Source organism: Strix uralensis, chromosome 21, assembly GCF_047716275.1.
Source record: "Strix uralensis isolate ZFMK-TIS-50842 chromosome 21, bStrUra1, whole genome shotgun sequence".
NCBI lineage: Eukaryota > Metazoa > Chordata > Aves > Strigiformes > Strigidae > Strix > Strix uralensis.
The window spans coordinates 8,177,513-8,203,906 of NC_133992.1; the positions used below are offsets into that span (position 1 = coordinate 8,177,513).

Here is a 26,394-nt window from a genome sequence, read left to right on the forward strand (position 1 = left end):
CTTGGGAAGTCTTCTCCAGCGTGGTGCTTCATAGGCAAAACAGCCCGAGCGGTTTTTGGTGCTTGCGTGTGGTTCACTCAGCGGGCTTTCCCCATTTGTATGTAGTTTATTTTTTGGAGTAATAGAAATACCCAGGGTCAGCTCAGCAGTTGTTTGATCCCACAAGTCCCTGCTCTTGGCCGCATCATATGACATTGAGTTCCCCAAGGCAGATTGTGTGAAAAGATGCTTTTTTTCATCACTTCTGAATTTACTGTCTCTTCATTTCTGCTGAATGCCCTGTTGTTCGACAAGTGTGAATACAAGCTCTGTCCCTGGAACCGGGATGGCCCCAACCGCTGGGCACCAGAGGACCTCAAAGACGCATTTTCTTGAATACGCTGATTTTGAGAAGGGGCCTCCAAGGCAGGGCAATTATCCCGGCTTTGTGCAACAACCTTGGTCCAGGAGATGGCCCAAGAGGAAGATGGAGACAGAGGCACAGAGAAGACCCACTCTGAGGGGGGAGGGAAGCTAGCCAGCTCTATCGGGAAGAGCTCTGAACCCCTCTTTGTGTTGCTGGACTCGCATAGCAGTGACCCCGTCCTTCCTCTGCCCTCGTGTGAGTGCAAGTGCTGCGAAAGTGCCTGGGAACCAGTGGTGGAGCAGGGGCTGGGGATGATGGGTCTGGTACTATGCTCATTCTCTCCTCGGCCCTTTCCTCCCCCGCAGCCCGGGCTGCTCTCTCCCTTTCACTTTTTATCATGCCGTATCTCTTTATCCAGTTGGAAGCTCGAGCACTCTCTGCTGCTGCTTCCAAAGTCTGACCATGCTCGCTGGGCATACCAAGCCACCAGCCCCTCAGCCCCAAAGCAGAGCCCCATGGTGTGGATGCTCCCTGGGGCACACAGCCTGCTTCACACACATCCTGACCCTGTTCTTCGATCAGCTCATGTTTTGGCATGTCCTTGGGGACCACTGCACCCCCTCAGCTGCTCCCTGCTGAGCCCGGGCTGACATGCACCATCTTGCTCGAGTGCAGCTCTTGTGTCTGCTCGTTTTCTACAGCCTAAAGCAGGCCACGTCCCCCGACATGTATGGCAATTACCTGAGAGGCTAAGCATCCCTGGGCTCTGTGTCCCCCTGGGCTCCTGTCTGGAGGATGCCTGCATAGGTCAGGATGCTCTGGGGAGGCAACAGTTCCTCAGTAGAGGGTTTCTGGGGGGAAACCCCTTCCAGAGCTGTTGCTGACTCACCTGAGCAGAAAGGGAAACCTGCCTTCCAGTAAAACGGGAGCCAAGGGCCAATTAATCAGAGGAGGATCGTATGGCCGATGAATTTTCCATCCCTTGGACTTTAACAGGTACATGGGCATCAGGAGGAAGAACGCTCCAGTGCAGCTGAGAGGGACAGGTCAGTGGCAGGGAGGCTGGGGGACAAGCCAGGACTCCGTGATGGGGATCCCCTTCCCCATCCAGGACCTGCCAGTGCTACCCAGGAACAGCAATGCCCCCACCAGCTGAGCTGGGACTCACTTCACAAGGTCAGCATCCCTCATGGTAGTCTGTGGCCACGTCTGTGTCACCCCTCAGATGTGGGGACTGAAAAGTGTCCCCTAAGTGTCACTAGAGGTCACTGCCGCACTGGCTGGTCTCCGGAGCCTGCTCCTCACCCGGACAGCCAGCAAGCTGAGGAGGAGCAAAGGCAGAGGAGCCTCAAGGAGCTGGGGTCATGCTGTACAGCCCCACTGCAGCTTTTGCGGGAGCAGGTGCTGTCAGGGAGATTTAGGTTGGTAGAGGAATTGTGTGCTGGAGATGCTAAGCAGGGAGGGGATGCTGCTGGACACTTCCCTTGCCATTGGGCTCTGTCCCAGCCCTGCTCTCCTCTCGCTGGAGCTCCAGGACCCAAACCTGTCCCAATGCATGGCTCCTAAGGGAAGGAGTACAGAGGGCAGGGAGCAGGCAACGCGCTCCTCAGCGGCAGAAGCAAATGACTTGGTGGCTGTCACACAGCCCATCTCCCCTTCTTACTGAAGGAGCTGGGGCAAACAAACAGCCAACTGTTGGACTAGATGATCTTCAAGGTCTTTTCCAACCTAGATGATTCTGTGATTCTGTAATTAATTCTCAGCAAATCTAAAATATCTGGCTGGGTAGAATTCAGGACTTACTCATTGTCTCGCTCCTCACGACCGTCTCCTACATCAAAAATAAGGTAGGGCTGGAATGGCCAGTCTGAAGAACATCTGTTCTCTTCTGTTGCTCTGTAAATAACATTTTTATCACTAGGTAATCCTATAGAAACTCTAAGAACTGATACTTCATTTATTTACACCATGGTTATCAAATAGGAGCAGCTTTCAGCTTCTCCCCCCCCCCCCCCCCCCGAGTCCTTAGTTTTCACTGCTACCAGCATATCCTGAGGCCTGAAAATGAACTCTAAGCAGGAAGTGTGCTCCATCTGAAGTGAGCTACCTAACTCACGTATCACAGCCAGCACTAACAGGAGATGGAATGCAAGTTTTCTTCCATTAAGCATCTTCCCTCAGCACACCACCTCAAGAATTTTTAGACTCAAAAGAATATCCTAATACAAAAAGGTTTCTTTGAAATACCCCCTGCTCAGAGCTACTCACTTGTCCGTCTTTAGAGTCCTGCCATAAACATAATTGGATGGGAAGAGGCAGATGTCGGGGTGCATCCTGTACTGCACTGTCAGCTGCACGACCGGCAGGCTTCTCAAAACGTTCTGCTGCACTTGCTCCTCCAGGTGCCTGTGCAGGCGTGCCATCAAGGACTGACCATAGCCATATTCCTGAGCTTTCTGCCAGAAAGAAAACATGAGACTGATTTCGGGGGAGTTAGGTCCCAAATTAACAATAGGAATTTGCTTTCTGGACTTAAAACTATTCAGTGTTTTCTTTTAAACTTCTAAATCACTGACAAAAATGACAACTATGTGCACTTCAATTTTCTATTTATTAGTCTTACTATTTCAGTAGAGATCACCTGCATAAATCTGAATTTTTCAGTGTAGTTTTAGCAAGACAACTTTCCTTTGTTAGTCACAACATAGTAAAATTTTACAGCAACAGCAAGATCTTCCAGGTGGGATCTCATTAAACAAGCACACAGCCTCCAGACAGTTTACCTTTCCAGAGCAGCCAGTCTATTTTAACTCCTTTCTTTATCAGATGCTTAAAACAGTTCTCCTTACTGCTGGCTGCAAGAAAGTGCTCCTATACGTTCATCCTTAGAACACATCTGCGGGGTGAGGCAGTCCCCATACAAACAGGCAGTCTTCATCCTCCGTTCCTTAAGGAACGTGACACTGACCGAAGCTCACGTAATGAAACACAGCGCCCGTCACAAACCGAGGGCCGAGCTGCACGGAAGTTTGCATTGCCACAGCTACTCCTAATGGTGCACGAATTGGTTCCAAGCTACACCAGGAAAAGTCTCTAGAGGCTGCACTCACATCTGTGTTAGCTTTTTTCACACATCTGAAGGCAGTATTGATATGGTCTCCACATAACAGAGACTAAACTTGCAGGGCAAAAGTTATTATCTGATACACATCCTGATCTGACATGGAAGTGCCTTTTTTTCCTTTTACATATTTTCTATAAATACTGTTCTTATACTATATCCACTATACAGCACCAAAAAAAAAAATACAGTTTGAACACTTACTACTGATTTTACAGTAGGAGGGAGCTGTCTGGGATCTCCAACAAGGACAAGTTTAGAACAGTGATGCAACAGTGGAATCAGCGTTTCAACCTCACAGGACTGCCCTGCCTTTTGTATATGCAAACAGGACAAAAAATAGAAGTTGTAAGCAAAGGAGTGGAGGGAAATATGTTAAATTTCCTGTAACAGAGCCAGAATTACTCAAATGCTTTTAAAGTCTTCCAAAAAGAGAAAAAAATTAAAAAGAGAGAAAAAGAAGGACTTTTCCCTAATAAAAAAACTCCAAACAGATTTTTCTTTTATCATTAAATATGCAGAGCTCTCCAAACACATACAAATATAACCCAACCATCTGGAAATCTCTACAGCAAGAACCACACTTAAGCCATGATTTTTAAGTAAATGCTGTCTGCCATTAAAGCACCAAACAAGCCAGAAAAAGCAGGAATTAAGTGTTATTCCTTCTTCTCATGGCTCTACATAGCAGGACAGGCTGGTTAAAAGGTGAGGATAGGGCGGTGAACCTGCAATATATTACACCAGCAGCCAAGCAACCACAAGCAGCCTAGGGCAGACCTTAGAGGTGGAACATGCTGTAGTTCTAAATAGCTTTACTGACCTCATCCACAATGACACAGCTGAAAGGACCAAGTCTTTGCCGCCAAAAAGCACATTCCAGCAGACTTCCTCCACTTGTGCTCAGAGTGCAGCAGATGATGTCGGACTCCAAGATGATATCTGCCTGTACTTTCTGAGAGTGCCCCCGAACCTTCAAGTGCAACAGGACACCATGTCTCCTCTTCTCTTTTAGCTTTCTTGAACTACCTTAGAGCAATTTCCTACTGCCTGGACAAATCTAACTGGCGAACAGATCATGCATAATGCATCATCCCAATAAAACTATCTCCATTACTACAAATGAAAGTCACGACTTAACTGAAGTGTTACTTTCACTTACAGATCAATGCCACTGAGGTGGCAAATTGGAAAGCAGCACTCCTTTATCTCTACCACTATGCAACTAGACACACTAACTGTGAGCAAAGTTTAGTCTGCCATCACATTTGTAACTCCAAGCCTCCGTGACCACTAAGGGTCAGCATATATTCATTAAAGATGAACCTTCATTCATATCATGGTTCATGCTACTCAGTCTTAATTACTGGCTTTGCTATCGGTGCCTATTTCTACTTTCAGTTCTGTATCTCCACACACAAAAATATTCTTCCACCTGTCGCTTTACTTCAAAACATTTAAAAGTATCTCAGTTCCAGTTGGACTGTAAGGGGCATCAAAGTAGTGATGAAGATACATCCTAGAACACAACGACATGCACGTTTCCATTACCTCGTTTGCCAAATAGCCCACATTTCGTTTAAAATTCACCCTTAACTGTAAGAGTGAGTATTCCTATCCATTTGGGGTTTTTTTGCAATATGAAGCCAGAGTACACCTGGATTTCACACCAAGCTGTCCATAACTTACTCAGCTTATGACCTTTATCTATTTACCTACTACTTTATAAATACTCCCAGCCACAAAGCCAAATCTTCACTACAATTAAAGGATACCAAGTATATAAACACTTTAGCTGAGGTTTATTAAAGAGCTGCCTTAAAGATAAATTCCTACCTCCTTTAGTTGAGAAGCAAGCTGTTGTCTCTCCTTTGAAAGTCTGCCAATTTCATCATCTAACATTTGACTCTAGATGGGGGAAAAAACAGAGAAACCACATATCAGGAATAATTAACACCACACATTTCCCATACACCTTTTTCCTCCCACACCTTAATTCACTTCCTAAACATTTAGACTTGTTCAGACTGTCTTTTAATACCAAATGTGTCTGACGAAGCTGATCAGTTTCTTAGAAAGTTGTCAACATATTTAGACACTGCAACACACAATACTTTGTGTTACATTTCTGTGCAACTGGGAAAACGGTTTACCATCAGAAATCTGTAATCTGAGCACAAATGTCAAATTTTTAGACAAAAACCTGGAAAACTTCAAGTGCAACACATATCCAAAAATCTCAGATCACAAGGTATCTTATTATTTCTAATTAAACAAAACCAGAGCTTTGAAGTATACAATCAAATTAAATCATTACGATTTATAAATACAGTTACCCTAGAAACTAACTGGTGACAGAACCAAACAAAGTCTACTGAACACTAGAGCAAGAAGTGGCATGATCAACCAGTTGAAAATGCTAGAATAAATAAAAAAAAAAATCTTGATGTAAAGGTCATCATTCCCTTTCACAGTGCTAACCAGCATCTCCATTAGTTGAAAAAGCAGGTGAAGAGACAGCTACTTCTCAGAGATGGCATTAAAATACAGTAGAGTTCTTCATGCATTCAGTTATGAACACAAACAGGATTAAAAAAACACAAAAACAGGATTAAAAATACTATTATCTTACTACCTCCCTCCTCTCACATCTGTGCATGGCACGCTGACGAGACAGCATGTCCAGTTTTTGATCCAGAGCTGCCTTTTTCTTCTGAATATCCTGGTCACAGTCAGTTGGCTTTCGTTCTGTAATAAGACACAGGAAAACATACAGGAGGAATAGAAAAAGATACGTTATAATAGTACTTGCTCTCAGTCGTGCATCTTAAAAACAAAGGGACAAACTGATTTTCTGTTGCATTTTCCCTTTTTCTATTGAGGTCTTATCTTCCAAAAACAAGATAATGAGACTTGGTTCCAACTGTAGCTCTCAAACACTGCACAGCCGCATTGCTTAAAAATGATGGCTTTAACATGCATTTATTATAATTTCTTTAAAAAAAACAAACAAGAAGTCATCTTATTTCTTCATTTTTGCTTAGATTGTAGGCCATATGTAAGCTGACACTTTCCCACTAAGACAAACAATACTTTATGAAGCACTGTTGCAGAAAAATCTTTTACCAGATCTTCCTTCTTAAGGGACACATAGTCCCAAGTGTAAAACATCATCAAGCTCTTAAAGAAGACTGAAGAAAAGTCTGATTTGCATGTTACTTACTCATTCTGTGTTCAACTTGCTTATCCAGGCTAAATCCCCGGACTTCACTGTTGATTGCTTTTTCAGCACCAAGTCGCACTAATTTGATATCACCACAATTTCCTGTTTAAAAAAAAAATCAAAATATATTTAGATTGCTCCAATCATCTCTGCACTGTGGTATGAGAGGGGAAAAAAATTTAAACATCATGGATATCAAACAAAGCTTTTCCTTTTCTGCTTTTCTGGGTTTGCAACAATTTAGTTGTACTTATCTAAAAGCAGCTACAAAAAATTCAGTAATTCCAAACTCAAAAAAAAAAGATGTTGCCTGTTTTAGTGGTGGCCAGCAGTTAAGAATGTTATTTGGAATAACCTCTTATTCTTAGGCTTCTTTATCTAAAACATTCAGAATTCCTAAGTTAGAAAATTACTGAGTACCACCAGTAATGAAGCTGGTAAGTCAATACCAAATTAACATTTGGTCAGAATGTAGATTTTTTCTTCCCCCACCACAGACTAGAGGCCTTGTTCAGAATTTACCTACTTTGTATTAGTCACAAACTAGGAGGAAAAAAAAGAGTCTGTTTAGCATGATCAGCAAAGTCCAATTTTACTCAAAATCAAGGTAATAGTCTGTGTTCCAATCTTTAAGAAGTACTTAAAAACTGGTGAACTGAAACTAAACTATGAGAAAATGGTCAATGTCTATATAGAGACAAAGTGCAATTTAAAAAAACATAATACACCTTTTAGAAAAGCACATTAAAATTAATAACAATACGAGGATGTACCAGTCATGTTCCACAAGAGAAAAAAGCTGCTTAGAGTAGCATATAAGTATTGTATGTAATCAACTGTTCCAGTTTCTCCTTCAGGTTTTGTCTATTTAACATATAAACAGAATTTTAAAATAAACCATACCCAAAGGCTCCTGCTTGTTTTGGCATTTTTCCTTAAATGCAATGATGATCTTTTTCATGAGTTCATCAACAGCAGCATTTGATGGTGCACAAACTAGAAACCGGTTTGGCTTGATCTTGGAACTCACTCTTTGAGTTGTCTTCTCGTTCCTAGTGTTCTATAGATTAATTAACAATAAACCAAGATTTAGATTGTTGTCATTTAAAAGCCAGACTGTATGCTCATCAATCAACATGCAGAGTATGAGGACTATTATACTTGAATATCTCTTAAGATACGTCCTACGCTGAGTAACAACAAGTCAAATGTATTCGTACTATTTGCATAAATACCCTTCAACATTATATACTTGAATCTACTGGATGATAACATGAAAACCATTAAATGGGACAGGCCAAATAAGATTCTTTAACACATCAAAATATTAAGGGTTTTTTTATGTAACAAGTGTTTATACTACCAATAGCACATTTTTTCTTGATTTTACTTTTTAAGTTCTATAAAATAAGTGTTTTCCAAGATGCCCAAAAGGTATTATTTCCACCTTTACACCCTATACAGTACAGATTTAATTAAGTCATCTTAATGAATTATACTCCCAGTAAGTACCCATACTACACTCCACTTAGTTTAAGGTATTATTGACTCCCATTGGCAAACCAAACACCAGCACGTAGCGATCACATCACGTTCACTCACTTCTCTCAAAACACGAGACAGAAGTCCAACAATAGTTTTTGATTTCCCTGTTCCAGGTGGTCCGTGGATGAGGCAGATCTTGGGAAGCTGTGGATGTTCCTTTACCATAGCATAAGCTGTCTCAATGGCTCTCTTTTGATCTTCATTGTATTCATTCATATCTGATGCCTGAAGAAACAGACAGGGAAACAAAATAATGAATTACCTAATGTTGATCAAACCTTTCGTGTTCATTTTATGTATTTTCAGAATGTCCCCCACCCCTCTAAGCTAGGACTCAAACTTGGAAGGGCATGGAAACTTTTGATTCTATGTTTGCTCTAGATGCACACCTTAATCCTGACTCAAAAGCCATAATGAAGGTTTCGTTTACTCTACACACCTTTATTTTGCGTTACCTTTTCCATCATACACCTTATTTCCTGAACAGACACCTCCCCAGTAAGGAAGAGAAACCTGAAAGCTGCTTAAAGTGCACTACTAATATCTATGTCAATAGAGCAGAAACACCTGAGCAACTTCAGACTCGTCTCTATCCACCCAATCAACCAACTCTGAAAAGCACAGGACCTCGGTGCTTTCGAAACTTGTCTGTTTGCACTCGGTCACCTCCAAAAACAACACACAAAGCCAGTTTCACAAAACTCAGGAGATCCAAATGTCCCCTTTGCCATCCCTAACTATCACTTCTAGATGCAGGACTTACAGCACTTTCTGAAGCTACAGGCAAACCTCTGGGACAGAAGTCACCGTAATTTGGATCCATGATGGGTTTAGCCAGGAGACTCCTGGGCAGTAGTATTAGACCTTTGAATGTTCGGCGTGTGGTAACCAGGGAGCCAACCACCACACACTTCACTTTTTTATTTATGAAGAATGACAAATTGCCTTGAGTTTGCACAGAAAGATGACAGACGGTATGCTGCTCCTTTTCTCCTATAAGGAGGGGCGAGGGAATAAAAAAAACAAAACACAAGTTGTTAATTCAAAGAATATCTAAATTATTAACTGAAAGACATTCAAATAGGTCTCTCAAAGAATTCATCAGAACCAGGTGCTGCTTTTTATTAGGGAGTCAATAACTAATTCTTGCAAAAAACACAACCACCACCCTTCCATCCCCCCAAAAAAACCAACCCAAAAGAAAAAAAACAGTGCTCTGTAAAACAACTCAGATCACTGTTATAATCAGGCAGCATTAATCTTGATATTTGGTAATCCTGGTAATTCACAACTCCAGTTCTAGAAGAGTGGAAATTTTAGTCAGTGAGCCCACTGAAGTTCATGGCACTTCATATCTCACAGCAACACACTCCTGAAGTTGTATGCAGAGCACTTACTCATCATTAGTTTCTGTTCTTACACAAAGTATTAACATCTGTATTGAAGGAAGCCCCTAGAAAAATGCATGGAAAACAGGCCTGCAGCTTCAGTTCCTGGCTTTTAATGAAGCTTTTAACATGGAACAGACAGGCTGCAGTGGAAAAACAATTCCATGTCCTCTGAGGTAAGTGGTATATTACAACTATCAACAGCCAGCTATGAAGAAGCTTTTTACAGTACCCAGAAGAATCCCACTTTTATCCCAAGCCCATTTACTTACTAGTTGAACAGCCAGACGCACGAGAAAATCGTCTCACAAGACCAACGTGATTCACTGTATGGCTCTCCATCTCACTTTCTTCCTTAAAGGTGTCTTTTTTCTTTTGTACCACAAAAAAAATTAAGTCATCCTCCTTTGGATGAAGCTGCTTTGCCAAATCACTTTCTTGAAAATGAGCTACCCAAAACACATTTTTAAATTAGACCATTAAAAGGAAAAGGGTTACAATTACTTTCTGACTACAGAAGTACTACAATTAACATATTGCATATACTTCAGTAATACCCATCTCTTAACTTTTAAAGTTATTAAAGCTATAACAAAACGCTATGAAGAGTTTTAACTCCATCCTGCACTCTAAAGCCTGAACATAGCACTGTATAAAAATAGAGCAAGTCAAGGACTATTTACCAAAAGCTGAAACAAAATCTCAAATGAGATGGAAAGTATTTCAACAGCAATCAAATAACTTTTTGTACTGAACACAATGCACAAATTCCCTGCAAAAAATGTTATCTGTTACGTGCGTTCTGTAAAATAGCAAATTCAAGATCCTTTCTGTATGTAAACCAAATAAAAAAAAAATCTACTTGTAAGTGCTGGTTCATTATAAGGCATTGTCTACTTTATATAAAAAAAAAAAACCCTCTTACCTGTAAAATTTGCCGTATTCAAGTCAGCCCAGAAGTTCTGTAAGTAGAAGTAGTAACTCTTCTCTTTTGCTCTCTGGTTTTCTATCCACTCTTGTGCCAGCTACATGTTGGAAAGTAAAAGTTAAATAAAAATACTCTGAAGGGTTTAGTGTATCAGAATATCTTATCATGGGTCAAGAGGGCAAAAGTACTGAGCAGAAATAAAAGAAAGCTAACAGACTGTCAAGTACAAGACATCAAAGAGCCTTATCTTTTTTTTTTTTTAATATAGGCACAAATATATTAATGTAATACAAACACACAGGGCAAATGAAAGCGCTTCCCCCCCACACCCCCCATTTAATGTACTTTCTTACAAAGCTCTTCAAAACAAATTCCCCCAATTGCATTTTCACCTGAAAATACCAGTATTATGCTGGTATTGACTTAATTTTCTACTTTATTTCTACAGGAGAAGTGATGCAATGACTGAACTTGAAAGCATACAGACTTTAATTGAAGGAGCACTGCGTTCTCCCACCATTAAACTATAAACTATTAAAGTTAAGCTGTTTGGAAAAAAAGTACTTCTCAGATTAACCTACCCTCTCATGTAAGTTCTCAACATAAACCAAAACACTACATTCTTATCCTCTTTTTACAGACGCTGTCACTGAAAGACCTCAGGTTCTTAAAGATCTTAAGCTTTATATGCTATAAAGAAAGAGGAACCACCTCCTTTTTCCCCTCATTTTGCATGCTACTGTGGGTGCACACTCAAAAAACTTCACTGAGGTAACACTGACAGTCCCCAGCGTTAAACGTAACTGTCAATATTTCCCCCAAATCATTCCTCTATTCAGATCTGTACCTGAACACTTTCAGAAGGTAAATATAGGACATAAAACAGTTATTTAATCTCTTGGTAAAATTTGTAAGGGTTGATGAAAACAAACCAAGAGGCAGATACCTACTTACCGTTTCAAAGGCATTTAGCATCATCAAGGGGAAAAATGTATTAAAATACTCATCGTATCCCTGAAATCGGACAGGAACAGAGGCTACTACAGAATGCAGGAGATTAACTGGAGGTCCACACTGGCTGGAGTGTGCAAACATTTCGTACGTCCACTGTAGAACTCCATTAATAAAAATACTCTCATCACGCTGCTGAACACCAAGAAAGGAAGAATATGGTTCTGGGGCAGGCCTTCGGGCAATATTTGAAGCATTGTCATTCTGTCTATTTTGTGACTGCAGAACGTTATTAGAAATACGGGGTTGAAGTACATTACTGGAACTTGGAGACCTGCATGTTTGATTTCCTACTGGTAAAGCCTTCGCAGTTGGTGGCCTGGCCACCACTGGTTTTGCTGCCTTCACTTTGCTTTTTGAAGCTGACGGTAGCTTTTTAACATCTTCAAGATCCTTGCTGAAGGCTGCATTCCGTGAAGAACTTGGTGAGCTGAAAGTTTTGGTAGTGGAAGGCTTTCTTGTTTTAGAAGGTGGCAGGAGAGAAGGTTTGGCGAACAAGTGATCTGCTTCTGAGCTGGTGGCTGGATGCTTACTACAGTCCTCTCCTGCTTTTTCCACACAGTCTTTGTACTTAGATTTCACAACAGTCGAGGATTCATCCTGCTGAAGGCTTTCAGCAGTACCCATTTCCTCTGTTTTTTTACTAGCTACAGTATCTTGAACACTTTCCTCCTGAGAACATAATTCCATATCTATAGGATCTAACTGAGTTAAAAATAAACCATCATCATCTTCACTGTTTTCATTAGGTTTACATCCATTTTCTTCTGAAGTTGTCTTCTCACTCTCAGGCTGCACAATGCAACCTTCTCCTGAAGGTTCATCTTTATCTCCAACAAGTGCAGCTGAAGAGAGACTTGAATGCCTAGATACAGGAGGAACCATCATACTGCTATCCTCTGATTTTCTGTTCGAGTCCGAAGAACGAGGCATTTTAGAGACATACGTCTCCTTCACAGAGAGGCTTTCAAATTTTCTCTCACCGGCAGAGGGACAAACCGTCTCCTCCCTTTTCTTCTCTCTTTGGTTTTTGACAGATCTTTCAACAGATGCCAGTTCAAAACTTTTAGGCTTTTGTTTCGTAGATTTTGTATCCACTCTGCTAACTTTTTTACTTCTACTCTCAGAACTTCCTGCAGGACTTTTCACTCTGACACTCTTTTGGGGCCTTATCTGCCTTAAAAACTGACGGTCTTGGCAGGCTAGCAATTTTTTATTGTGCTTTACGGACAAACTCTGAGGAGCAATTAGTTTAGTCTTCTGTTTCTGTGCAACTCCAACTCTCCCTGCAGCTTTACCATAGCTGCGCAACTGAGCTAGACTGTCTAAAGAGCGCTGGGATAATTCAAATGCTTTGCGGGGTGCCTTCTTCAGACCAAGTTTTTCTACAGTTGATGCTGGTGCAGGACACTGTCGAACTTTCCTTGGAGGAACCACAGCAGGCATTAACCTACCAGGTTGTGAATTTTTTGATGTAGTTTGAAGTAGTTTTTTATTTTGTGCTGTTTTAAGAACAGGAGGTTTTTTAGGACTTCTTTGAATATTTCTTGCTACCTCAGATTTTGCTATTTTCTTCCGTGGGCTCATGCTATTCCTCTTAAGGGCCAATTTTGAAGCTAATGAGATGTTAGATGTAGATGCTCTGGGTTCAGTCACTTTTGAGCCCAGGGTGAAGTCTTTAGCAACAGTACCTTTGTCTGCAAAATCCTCCAGTTGACCTTTTGGATTTCCCTTACTAATAGATTCTTCCAATGTTGAATTAGTTAGTTCTTTTGTATTATCAGCTTCTTTCTGATGAGAAATGTTTTCTACCGGCTCTTCTATCAAGTTCGCTGCTTCTTCCACGGTATCATCACTCATGTAATCCATATCATAACCCCATTCATTTGTGTGATCGTTCAGTAAGACATCTGAATTACTACTATCAACCGATGTCGAAACACAGTCTTGTTTATACTCCTGAGTTGCTTCCATACTATACGCTTGAGTATCTTGCCAAACCGAAAAGACCTCAGCTTCTGCTTCAAATTCAAAGCACTGAGACTCACAGTCTTCCAGTAACATGACAAATTTTGGAGTCTTTGGTTCTGTTTTGTTACCGCTATCAGAAATGCAGCTGGAAGTTGAAGGCTGCTTTTCAGAACACACACTTTCATTCCTTTTTTTTGTCTCCTCCTCATCAGCCACACCTTCTTCTTCATCGGAAGAGTCTGAAATTATAATGACTTGATTGTCAAGGCAATCCGCATCACAGGGAGACTTGGTACTTTGGTCATCATTGGAAGACCTTACTGCACCTTTCACTTTCCTTTTAATACCACAAATATGATGCGCTGAGGTTTCCTGGCTTGAATCAAAATGAAAATCGACACTTTTGGCATATGCAGCTAAAGATAATTTACTGAGTTCTCTATCAACCTGGGAATCTGTTAAAGTATTATCTTCAGAAACCATCTTCGCAAAATCCTCCTCCTCCTTCCCCACTGAATTGTCTTCTCTCTTGAAATATTTTGAAAATTCAAACAACCTGTCACTTGATTCACACTTCACTGACAGTGGCCTGATCTGAGAAGCAGAGTTGGATACATCCCTCTTGTTTTCAGAGCTAGATGGAACATGACCATTTCCTGAAGTTTTATCCATACAAAATGTCTTTGAAATTTGACCTTTACAGTCATAATTAACCAAGTCATTTAGATTAGGCTGTCCCTGGTCTGAAGTTTGCATGTCAGTGTCTTTCTTAAACACAGACTTCAACACTGAACTTGATTTTTCTTCAGTGGCTACTTTTTTCAGTGAGGTGTCACTAATTCCTGGAAGCAAAATACTGCCATCTTCATTTTCCTGCACACCAGGTACATTTTTAGAGGAGCTAGAGCAATCTAGTGGTGTTCCTTTTGATACCTGTTTAGTGAGGACCAGTCTGGATTGAAAAGCGCTGCTGACGCTTTTCTCCCGTGTACTTTCATAACTCCTTGAAGATGGAATATCAACAGAGACTTCATTTCCACACGCAGTATTCACTCCCTGATGTTTATGACAATCTTTGCTTGTACAAAGATAGCCAGTGCAAAACTTAGATTGCTCTACCTCTGCTTTTGAAGCACTTGTTGCTGAACTGGATTTTTTTAAGCCACATGGCTTTGCTGGCTTCAATAATTCTGAGGGCCATTTGATTTTCTGTACTTTGTCTTTCAAATTCGCAAGCTTATCCACATCTACTTTCAACTTTGAAGAGGAACTGGGAGACGTATTGCTTTCTTTTACATCTGAGCTATAAACACGTTCTGGAGAACCAGTATGAGTTTGAGCAGCCAGATGCATTGGTGCTATGGATCCTGCTTCACATTTGTTTTCCAACTCTCCTCCTCTTCTGAAATCTGAATGCTGGGCACTTGGATTAAAGCACTGATTATCTGTATCACATTGCCCTGCCACAAGGTCACTGTTTCTATTTTCCTGAACTTTCCCACATACTTTAGGTGCCAAAGAGTCCTGCAGGGAGACATATTCCCAAGCTGTGAAGTCATTACATTCCTTTTTAATATTCGTATCTGTGGATGTCCAAGATCTTGAACTTTTAGATGCATCTCTACATTCCTCTTCCCAGGCAGTCTCTCTTCTAGGGAAAGGGTTCTCTTGATAATCTCCACCTCTGCCTTCCTTCGATACAGCAGCAAATGGTGAACAAAGGTCATCTCTGCTGTGTACACTCATCTCAAATCCATCACTATATACACTCCTCTCTTGCTTTATAGAAATGGTAGGCAAAGTTGTAGAGTTTGCATTGTTTCCTACAGACATGGAGGTATTAAATACTCTGTCCTTTATACTTCTTATAACTTGCTTTAAACACATCTGTAATTCCTGGGTTTCCTGGATGTTCAGCTGCCAACCTGAAGATAGATTTCCTCGCAGAAGAAGATTAAGTTTGTCTAGGTATTGCTTGCAAAGAGCATGCTGCCCAATTTGATAGCCTTCTTTAAGAAGGCTGCGTATCAACTGCACGCAGGCATGCTGCACAGAGTTAGAGGCTTGTAAAGATACTGCTGATGAACCTCTTGCATAGTGTCCAGATGCTTTTTCAGTGCACCGTGTAAATGCTATAGCTGGAAGCTTAGCGCATCTCACCACTGCTTCCACCCATTCTTGGGAGCTAATCCATAGCAAGTGCAGGCACTTTTTATTTCTGTGTAGTTCAATAATCGACACCAAGATCAGGAGAAAAAATTCAGAGATTTTGTCACACTGCTGCATTCTCTCATTGAGAATACCTCTGATTTCCGAGCAGAGGTAGTGAATGACCTCTACTATATATGCTACACCCAAGTCCTTGAGATCCATAAGTGACTGAACAAAAGGGATGAACCACAGAAACATGCTGTGATGGACACGCATCTCTCTGCCAATATCAGACTGAAGCACATTAGCCAGTGTCTGCATGTCTTCGTACATGTTGGGGCAGTAGTCTGGACAAATGGCTGTCTTCCAGCCAGCATCCTGAAAAATAAATTCACCACACATTATCCTCATTATGCGCATCTGCACAGTTTTATCTGCCAGGTTTGTCTTCTAGCTATAAAGGTTACTTTCTTTCAAATATATGTTCGTTAAATGGTAACATCTTTAAAGTCAGTCAAAAGTAGAGTAACATCCTGAAGTCAAAAATCGAAATTTTTAAAAATGCAAAAAATAAAGATCAACGCATAACACATGTATAAGGAACTCACTTCCTAAAACATAACCTACGAAATAAGTGTAAAGTAGTATTTCCTTTAAAAACCATTGTGAAACCCTCCAAAGACGATGTTATGCTGATATAATTTAACATTAGATAATCAAATATACATTTAAAGCCTTTAAAAGACATTTCATAAATACAACACACCATCAGCAAGAGAAGAACATACTCAAAAATGTTTACTCTGCTTTGTAACAAGAAAAAAAATGGTGCCATTTTGGAGCACAATCTAACATTTGAAAGTATATCAAAGCATACGTCATTACTCCATATTCAATGTATTAGTTTAAAATATCGAGAAACAAAAAGTAAAAAGAAAAAAAAAAACAATCAGCAGCTTTTAAAACTTAATTCAGAGTTTTCATTGAGGTACCAATGTTTGTTTCAATCTTGATAGAAATTCTTGTGCTTTAATACCATCTCTGTCTAATTCACAAACACATTCTTCTTTCCTCTTACAGCCTGAAAGTACCAGCTGAACAAGTGACCAGACTGGCTGTTTAAAGGCACACAATAGTGACATACATCTTTTCTTTACAACATAGCTAGGAGAAACAGTGTATCTTCCCCTCTGTATTTTATAGATGGTTTAAACTGACAGTGTCATTCAGTGATCAGAGTTCAAAGAACAGCGAAATCAAGTATTTAATACCTTTTGAGGCTTTTCTGTGTTATAATTATACACCATCTGACTGCAAGTAACCATGTCATCATCATAGTCTGACTCCGGTTCAGATTTTGTCCTAAAAAGAAATACAAACCATTACAGACTCCACACAACTGACTTAAACTATAAGAAAGCCAACTGGCCAAGAAAGATTTTACTTTTCAGATACTGACCACGTGACTTAGAATTTGTCAGTGATAAAACATACTGATGAAAAGATATCATATCTAAAATTGTTTCAGTTCTATCCTGGTCGTTAAGAGGCAGGGGAAGTGACTGAGCTTTCTAGTAAGCCATGGAGTTGACTACCTAGAACAAACACCCAGAAGAATTGCATTTGCTTTGAATTTTCTGCGCATAGATGCGGTTCAGTCATGACCACGTACTCAGAAACTTTGTATGCAACTATTTGAACATAACACTCAAATATCTTGTTTAACTGAAGAAAGTTTCCTTTACTATCCCTTCCTCAGCTACCTGTAACATTCCATAGATACATATCTGTATATCTATAACATTATAGACTCTGTGTGTATAAAAATACTGAATATTTAAGTCATTACCAAAGTTGATTCATAATATATCACAGGAAAACAGTAAACAACTGGTATGGCTGTCCAGGTACTATTTTCCACCAACCTTTTAAAATAAGGCACAACTTCAGTTTTTCAAAGTCAGAAGTGTTCCTAAAGTCTTGGGACCTTACGTAGCAAGATTCTTTTCCATCAAAGCTATTTCTAGCCTTCCCAGCAGTGTACTGACTTCTGCACAGAATAAACACTTTACTTAATTAACTTCCTGTTCAATACTAACAATATTGTCACTCAGAAGTGATTCCAAAAAATCAATTTTATCTTAGGATGTAAGTATATGAAGACAAAACCCTCCAAAGGAGTATCTGATGCCTGCTACACGTTTTAAAGCATTTCCTTTCCAGCAGTTCACTATGTTATCCAAGCTATTAGAGAATAGTTCCATGCACTTTATTACCTTCCCTGACAGGCATACATTCAGAAAAGGCATAAAACTTTTAAGACCATACAGCAGTGTTAACTAAATCTAATCTTGAGAAATATTTAAGGCTTAACACGAGCTGAAAGTAAACTCAAATCAGTTGTCACCTGGAACTGCAATAAAATCTAAAACAACGTCAACCACTGAAAATTCAGAAATTGCCATAATTTTACCAAGAGTCTCAAACATGGCAATCTTCGTTAATCTTAAGTGCAAGTTGGTTATAGCACTAAATAAGCACTAAACAGTTATCAGCCTTCCTGATTAAGGAAAAAAAAAAAAATCTTGAAAAGCGTAACAGACTTCACAGTAGTCAAAAAGAAGTAACCATATATTTTTTGGAAGAACTTCACAATTTTAACAGACCTAGTTCATCTTTTCATTGCTTCAAGTTGGCAACATCTGATTTTTTTTCCTTGCCATTTCCCTCCCTCAACACAAATTAAGGCAACACTGACAAGAAAACCAAGACCAAGGTACTACACTACCTTGTATTAAAATCATAAAACTGTTCTAGTCTCTTAATAAAACTGACCTCTTAAAGCTACTGCGTATATTTCTTATTTCATTGTTGTAGCTCACACTGTTGATAATGGTTTGAAAGGCTTGGACAGGATCAATAAGCTGACCCCATACTTTAGATCCGAGCTGATCCAAAATAACCATGAAACAATGCAGCGCAGGCCAGAAGGGGTCAGCAGAATCATCTGAAACATAACAGTAATATTGGGGAGAGTTGAAATGCAAGAGTCCTGTACATTCTTAGACTAAGCTCAAGTTGAAAGTAGTTGGTTTTCATTGATTTTTCTTAAATACTAGTGTAAAGAAAGGTATTCTACTAAGCTGCAACTATATTTTTTAACCTGGAAAAAGAGAAAGGATGGAAGAAAAGTCAACCTCACTCACCCGTACAGACACTGCTCCTTATGCAGTCTTAAATCAAGAGGAACCTGGATAACTATTACTAACATTTCCCAGCTCTGAAACTGATTCTTCCACACTGATTTTTGCAGTGCTGTTCTAAGAAGTGGGTACAACTTACACTGTTATCACAATTTACACTTCAAATTCAAGCTAGAAGCAATTGGTTTTCCTTCAAGTGTGTTCTTCCTTCTTCATATAAGATAATATCATATCCTCAATAAACACACTAAGCTTATAAAGATCTAGTCACTTAAGCAGCAGCTCTGGTCTTGAGCTCATGTGCCATTCCCGGGCTATGCTGTGGCATGTGGCCTACAAGAATGGCCACAAGAAGGGCTACTAGTCTAAAGTCTAAATTCCCAGCTGCAAAAGGGACTCCCTCAAACAGACGGGCAGAGGAGTCAAATTTTAAGCAAGTTGCAGCAATTCAGAAGAAGGTATTTCTTTATTTTAGGACTCAAAATTCAAACTTCATGCCACAGTGAAATGCACATTCCCATACAACCTGTACATTAAATGAAAACAATACAGTAGAAATTATAGATCTGTCCTCTCAAAATCTCTGTCAGCCTTATGCAAAGCACTGCCATCCCTTCTCCACTTAAGTTTGTTTGAATGTCATTTTTCAGTATTTGTCAGTATTGCCTAAATATTGTGCAATATTGTCCATCCTCCAGAAAATAAACAAGCTTCAGTTAAAATCAGCTCAGTGTTACACTACTAAGAATTTACTCCATTAAACAAGGAAGTTTGATAAAGATGAAAAATAAGCTATGAACTGTCCTAATCTCAGTATCAAAACTAGTTACCAGCTGCTTCTTTCTCCATGGTGTGAAGTATAGACTGCATGAAATCATTTTGTTTGTCTGGGCCCAGTAACAAGGAGTCCATAGCTTGTTCTTCCAGCACTGTCAGCAACATACAAATCCCTATCAAAAAAAAAAAAAGCAACCTGTCTGTATATTTGCAAAACTTTGTTCTAACTTTCAGCAAATCAAGGATCACTTCCCAAATGCCATTACCAGTGTAACACTTGACCAAAGAGATCAGCAGCAACCTGAAACTAATTAAATGCTGCCTCACTGCTGCAGCTGTGCAACGTTCTATTTTCCCATTTGACATGCCCCGAAATAAACAGCACCTATGAAATAGAAGAACTCTGACTTTAAAGAAGTGCTTAGAAGATGAGAGACTACACATACAAATTCAGTTCTGATCATAAATACTCACCTAGCCAATAGTTCTTGTAGTTGGCAGTATCATATAAATGAGATGGCAGAAGGACAAGTTTACCCTTTTCAACCACTGAAGAGCTGTAAATATCTGGCCTCTCAAAAAGCCCCAACTCAATAACTTTGAACAAGCAAGTCAGCACTTCCTGTAGGTCATAGTAATCATCCCTGTCAACCTTCCCTAAATTCCTTGCTGTTAGGATGGCCCATCGACGAATCTAAGGATTGAAACAAAGAAGTTATACATTAATAACAAATAAAATCACAATGCTGTAAGATTAGGAATCACTGCTACTAAAAATTGGACAAAAGTGTATTTTTACTACAGTAAGGTCTCATAATTGCAAGTAAGAGTTAGCCTTTTTCCAAAATAACCTTAGAAACAGGCTTACTATACTTATGAGATGTTGGTAACAAAGAAGTTAAAATTCAGGGTAATATATAGAAATACAACTGCTTGGGATTCATGTGACAAAGGGGCAGCATTTGGTTTTGTTCTTGCCTTATACTTAGGACAACTTGAAATTTTGTAGTCCCCACTGGTGTTTAAGTAAGCCAGTCCTGGAAACCATACAGCCACAACCTGCCCACCAGCCACAGCAAATGTAACCTGACTCTCCAAAGCACATCAAACGAGGCAGGAAAACAATAGCATGAACTCACACTCTCTCCATATAAACAAACAGCCCACTTGAGTTACAGTTCAGTGCTCCTTTGACAGTTACACACCCAAATTCAGTTTACAGAAACACACCACACAGGGACATTTCTAAACTCATGCAAAGAAAGCACTCCATCCCCCTTCAGTATTAATACAGTGCATGAAATCAGGATTCACTGTTTCAACAGGCCCTCCCAATTGTAGCAGGGTGTGTGTTCCCAAGATCTCTGTATTATCACTATTTTCCAGTACTCTTCCCTGTTACTGGTATCAGTTTCACTTCTAGGATGCGTGTATGTAGCCTGAAGGAGCAGCCTTCTTGCTGGATAATACATTTTCTTCAAAACAATGCAGAAAAGCAGGAACTCTGACACATCTGTACTGCTTTGAGAAACTCAGGGGTGGGGTTTTTTTGTAATCTCTCAAATCCTTTTAACCAACAAAAAACAGAACTGTTGGTAACAACAACTGCAAAGCCTCTCAACCCTTCCAACCTAGACACTTTCAGTATTCCAAAATTTCTCTTTTTGTTACTTTAAGAGATTGGATTGAAAAAGAGAGCAGTCTCCACTATCTACACCAACATGAATCATACTAAGATCAGCTGATACTTCTAAATACCACAAAGAATGGAGCTTTCCTGTTTACACTTTCAAATGAACTTTTGATCTCTGACCGTTCAATATGAAACTATCCCGTATGGATTCAGGCCAAATAAAAAGATCTGCAGAGTTTTGAGCTGTCCCACCACAGAATACACAAATCCATTAAAACATGGTATTGCCTCCTTTGTAATGACAAAATTCAGTGACAATTAAAGAGCACTTCAGAGGAAGTACACTGCTGAGCATCTCCTCTTGCAAGTAACTACACTAGTTTCACTTTTTCAAGTTTTAAGGTTCTGAATATTACTAACACGTGAAAGCTTCTAGGGATGGAGAAAGAACAGGGCAGAAGGGGATTAATACACTAAATTACAAACCCTGACCCACTTAAGAATTCCATTTGGGAGTATAGGGCATAAATTTACAGTTTGGTTGAACATCTGTAACTTTTGCTGACTAAATGCAAACAGTGAAGTGATTCAAGAAGTTATTACAAAAGAGTCTTCTCTCCTTCAGCAACAGCAACTACATTCCTATGGAAATCTCATTTATATAAAGACTGTTAAAGAAAAATACAGAAAATCAAACACTTGAAATACTGAATGCTACTATTTTTATATTCTTGTCATTAAAAATAAGAATCTGTTCTGATACTATTTAAAACTAAGTTTTAGTGGAACAGAAAATGTAACTTACCAATTCATTTGGGTGTACCAAAAAGAGATAAATTCCTGCGTATTTCTCAAAGACCTGAAATGAGCAGTGACTTTGTTCCATTCTACAGAGCACTTCTACACACAGCTCAGCTAAAAGGATAAAGAGTTATGGTAAGGACTAATTTACATGCTCACAAAACCAAAACCACACTATTTAGTGTCAAAATAAGTATAATACACACACACTTATTTCTGTTTAACTACTATTTGTTATTTTCACCTCCTTCAGTAGAAACACCACCATTCCCTGCCAACTGTATATGATGAGATACATACCGACTTTCTCATGCAGCAGCAGATATGGGTATTTCAGTATTTCTATAAGGGGCACTCGCAGGTTATTCTCAAAATCCGGGCCCACGTAACCAGATAGTTGTGTGTCTCCATTCTCATCCACTATAAACAACTCGTCATCTTCTCCAGCTTCTTTTTGCATGGATTTCTCAATGTGGGCAACAAGACGGGAGGTTTCCAACTCCCACAAGACCTATTTAGTGGGGAAAAAGAACCAATCAAAGTGCATTTGGGAAGAAAGTGATTAAGGACATTTATTATCACACGCCGAAACCTTAACTAGACTTTCAAAACTTAATTTTGAAAAGTTTCTTTCCAAGCATGGTGTGAAACAAAGTTTTGACATGGAATTCAGATTGTGCAAATCACAAAACTCTCACTTCAAAGTTAAGCTTATAAAGCAATGTTTAAAAGAGTGGCATTCAAACCAAAAGCATTTTTATAATTCTGTTAAATATTCATAAACTATTTCAGTAATTATTTCAGGCCATAGGTTAGTCACAAAACTTTGTTCCACTGGCCAATATAAAGAAGTGCATGATACAGAAAACAATCATATTTACAAAGATGGGAAAAGCAATTTTTAAATCTTGCCTTCTCACCTGTTTTGCAATGTATTAGTGGAAGGGAGTGAATGTAAACAATGCAAACAGCCTGGCTGACTTGCTGAATATTTGTAGGGCATTCAGCTCACTTAACATTTTACTCATCTAAAGTGCTCCAAATCTCAACTAGAAACCAAGGTTATTTCCAACATTTAATAGACACAGAAAGGAACTTTCAGCAGCCCAGCCACTCATTTCCAATCTATGCTCAGGTGGGATTGCCCTCTGGAGAAATCTAGCTAAATCAGCTAGATTTTTGACATCTGTATTATGATCAATTAGCTACAAACATTCATTTTACATACAGATACACATAAGGGAAAATCAGCTTTTCAAAATACAAAATTGGATACTAGTGAGGGAGCGTTACAAAAGGCTTAAAATAAAGTTTTAAAACTTTTTTGATTGTTTTTAATTACACAGTCTCACAGGCTTGCAAGATCAGATCTCTGAAATTCAAGCATAGTACAAAACTACTGATGAGAAATTAAAGCATACAAGAAGAGGAACAAACCCAAAGCTGAACAGAAGCCAGCGGAAGGAAGAAAATACATTAAAGAAATAAAGCTGTTAGTTTGTTTGGCAGGTGTTCTTTCTTTCAGACATCAAACCATCACAGCATGAAAAAAGTTCAAGCTATAATGGCTAGTCAGCAACTTCCCACTACTGTTTTAGTTCTCACCAATTTGAATATATGCAAAACAAGATTCATCTTGGTTTACAATCAGCTCTTTGCAATTCAATATAAAAAAAGCAGACAATTAAAACCCTATTCCCAAAAACCAATAAAACACAATCCCTGCACAAAACTCCCCCCTACACTGAGGCTGGACCACAGAAGTCTCTTCTGAAGTTCTCCTTCAGTCCTCCCACTCAGTAATGGGCAGGAGCCACATTTCTTAATTACCTCATGCAACCTTGGCAATCTTTCCTTTGCTTTGTGGTATTCAACCACACACTCCAAGCAGTAACAGAGATCATCACTGGATCCTTCAAGATCTTCCGGGGACAACCGTTTAGAAGCATAGCTCTTCAGGAACTCAGTGGTGTCAGAACCACTAAGTGTGCACCATCGACATGTGCTCATTCTTTGGATAGAAAGAAGAAGGAATTAACAGAAGTCCAAAGACTGAAAGCAGCAAAATATTCCCTTTCAGCCACAATAGTACCTAATTTTCAAACACAACAAGTATCAGGACTTAGGTAACTCATTAGCAGCCTACATGCTTATGTTCTTGGATGTTCTTATATCGCGTAAGTGCATGTAATTAAATGAAGAAATACAGATTAAAGCATTAAATGAACATTACAGAAAAATGCCTGCTGAATGGCAAACAAAAGTAAAGCACCAAAGTAAAATTATATACGAAACATGAAAATTCACTTTACACACAAAAAAACCCCCTCAACCACACTTAACAGAGTTTCCAGAACTACAATGCTTAAGTTCATTATATTGCTTTAATGGTATTGTTGTAAAAGAGAGTAAAAATTTAGCAAAAGACAAAAAGGAAATGTTTCTCATAGAATCTGCAGCTGAGAATCTAAGGGGTTTTTTGTAACCAGGATCACTATTGCTATAAACAAATCTATGGTTGCTTAGTTCTATTGTATTGTTAAGATTTATCACCAAAGATAATCTGAAAACATGCTGTAGGAAGTAGCTATTTTTGTGTCCTTTAGGTGAACTTAGCTCATTATAATACAAAAACCACACCTCTATAACTTAAGTTACCCACCTCTTCACAGAGCCCCTTTGAGCTTGTGTACATCAATAGGTACTGTGACTTTAAATGAAAGTGAGGAATAAAACTAACCAACAGATGATACTGTGATGAAATACTAACCAATACTAACAGAGGTGTGTGTTTGTGTGTTCAGAATCAAACAAATATGGTGTGTGTTTGTAAGTCGGTGTGTTGGCCACTTGGATGCCTAGCACCCTTTTCTGTGCAGAACTGTAACAAACACAAATATCTCAACTCTGTGTGTTAATTGGCTCTTTACACACTAGGTGAAGAACCCTGTTTTGCGGACAACAGTATCTGCAGAATCTAGGTCTAATGAGAACAAAATTTAATTAGGTTTTTTGCTTAATCTCTTGCTAAAATTTATAGGTCAACAAATCCCTGTTGCTAAAAGCAAAGGATATTTATGCAGAACTTTCCTGTCTTCATTATTATAGTTGGGAAGCATCATAAAATTCTCACCACAGATTGCTTCCTCTAAAAACAAAACTTCTTCACTAAGCAGCAATACAGTCATCTCAAATCCTGCTAGTCTGAAAAAGTCAACTGAATACTGGGAAAGCATGAACACTTGAAGTAACTATGTAAAAAGAAAAACTGAAATTGCTTCTGTTATTTAGCATAACAACGAATGCAAAGGGGAAATCTAGGTAAAGCAAAACCATACATTTCTTCATACATACGTACTGAGGGAAAAAAAACAATTGTGGTATCGACCTTTAGAAAAGGAAACTATTTGCTGTGCAGGTGTGCTGGGTCACATGGTGGGAAAGAGAAAAGCGCTGCCCTGCTGCCAGGGAAGGGGGCTGACGCCTTCAGCCGTACATGCCCTCGAGCACAGCAGAGCAAAGCACTATCTTCAGTAATCCATCCCCTGGTAACCGCGTCTTGATGGTATCTGGCGCCTTGATTGTATTTCGAGGATCTAGAGCAAAACAGCAATCACCAGAAATCGGTTCAGTTCACACGTTATAGACTACAAATTGTTTTGGTATTTAGATTAAAAGACTTCGGTATGATTTGCAACTGAATCCCTTCTGTCATTCAAATACAGTGTATATCGCACCTTCTTCTAACAAAAGGTGTTATCTACGCACATTAAGTAAGGAAATCGCTTAAACAAGCGCGCACGGATACAGAACCCTTTACCTGCAACGCTTTAACGGCTGCCCACTGATGAGTATCGACGCCTGCTCACAGAAACACCCGAGCGGAGACGGGGCGAAGGGTGTTTCTGTTTCCCCGTTCAAGCCGCCGCAGCCGCTCCCAGCTACTCGTTTCCCCGCCCCGCGGAGCTCCCCGGGCACTTACCAACCGCTCCCCCACGAGGGTCCCAGGCGCACCCGTCCGAAGCACCGCCTGCCCCGCAGCCCTGCCCGGTCCCACCGCCCCAGGAGGCCGCCCGAGCCGGGGAGCGCGCCGCCGCCTTCCCGCCACAGCAGGCCCGGCCCAACCCGGCCCGGCGGGGCAGCGCCTCCCCCGAGGCGGAGGGAGAGAGCGGGACTGAGACAAAAGGGAACCCGAGAAGAGCCCGGCCTCCTCCGCCGGTCACGGGAGGGAGGAAGCCCCTTCTCGCCCCTCCCCACTCACCTCACGCCGCCGCCGTGGTTCCTCCGCCACAGGCC

General features: G+C 40.0%; 1 protein-coding gene across 7 annotated transcripts in view; it reads right to left on the reverse strand.

Moving 5' to 3' along the window:
- The window catches only part of SETX (senataxin), a 37,167-nt gene extending 10,773 nt beyond the window's left edge, over positions 1 to 26,394 (reverse strand). For 3 of the 7 annotated variants that reach the window (XM_074891611.1, XM_074891607.1, XM_074891612.1), the window contains exons 1-22: positions 26,360 to 26,394; positions 25,487 to 25,694; positions 23,929 to 24,109; positions 22,399 to 22,609; positions 22,103 to 22,212; positions 20,139 to 20,358; positions 19,718 to 19,837; positions 18,520 to 18,691; positions 16,956 to 17,046; positions 11,506 to 16,062; positions 10,549 to 10,648; positions 9,896 to 10,072; positions 8,999 to 9,228; positions 8,293 to 8,460; positions 7,594 to 7,750; positions 6,691 to 6,792; positions 6,103 to 6,215; positions 5,304 to 5,375; positions 4,291 to 4,440; positions 3,672 to 3,779; positions 2,615 to 2,802; positions 2,150 to 2,242 (exon numbers count right to left, since the gene is read on the reverse strand). In XM_074891611.1, the coding sequence (XP_074747712.1) occupies positions 2,150 to 2,242; positions 2,615 to 2,802; positions 3,672 to 3,779; positions 4,291 to 4,440; positions 5,304 to 5,375; positions 6,103 to 6,215; positions 6,691 to 6,792; positions 7,594 to 7,750; positions 8,293 to 8,460; positions 8,999 to 9,228; positions 9,896 to 10,072; positions 10,549 to 10,648; positions 11,506 to 16,062; positions 16,956 to 17,046; positions 18,520 to 18,691; positions 19,718 to 19,837; positions 20,139 to 20,358; positions 22,103 to 22,212; positions 22,399 to 22,609; positions 23,929 to 24,108 (7,319 nt within the window). In that variant the 5' untranslated portion in view covers position 24,109; positions 25,487 to 25,694; positions 26,360 to 26,394. The other 4 variants (XM_074891609.1, XM_074891608.1, XM_074891610.1 and 1 more) reach the window with 4 other exon arrangements.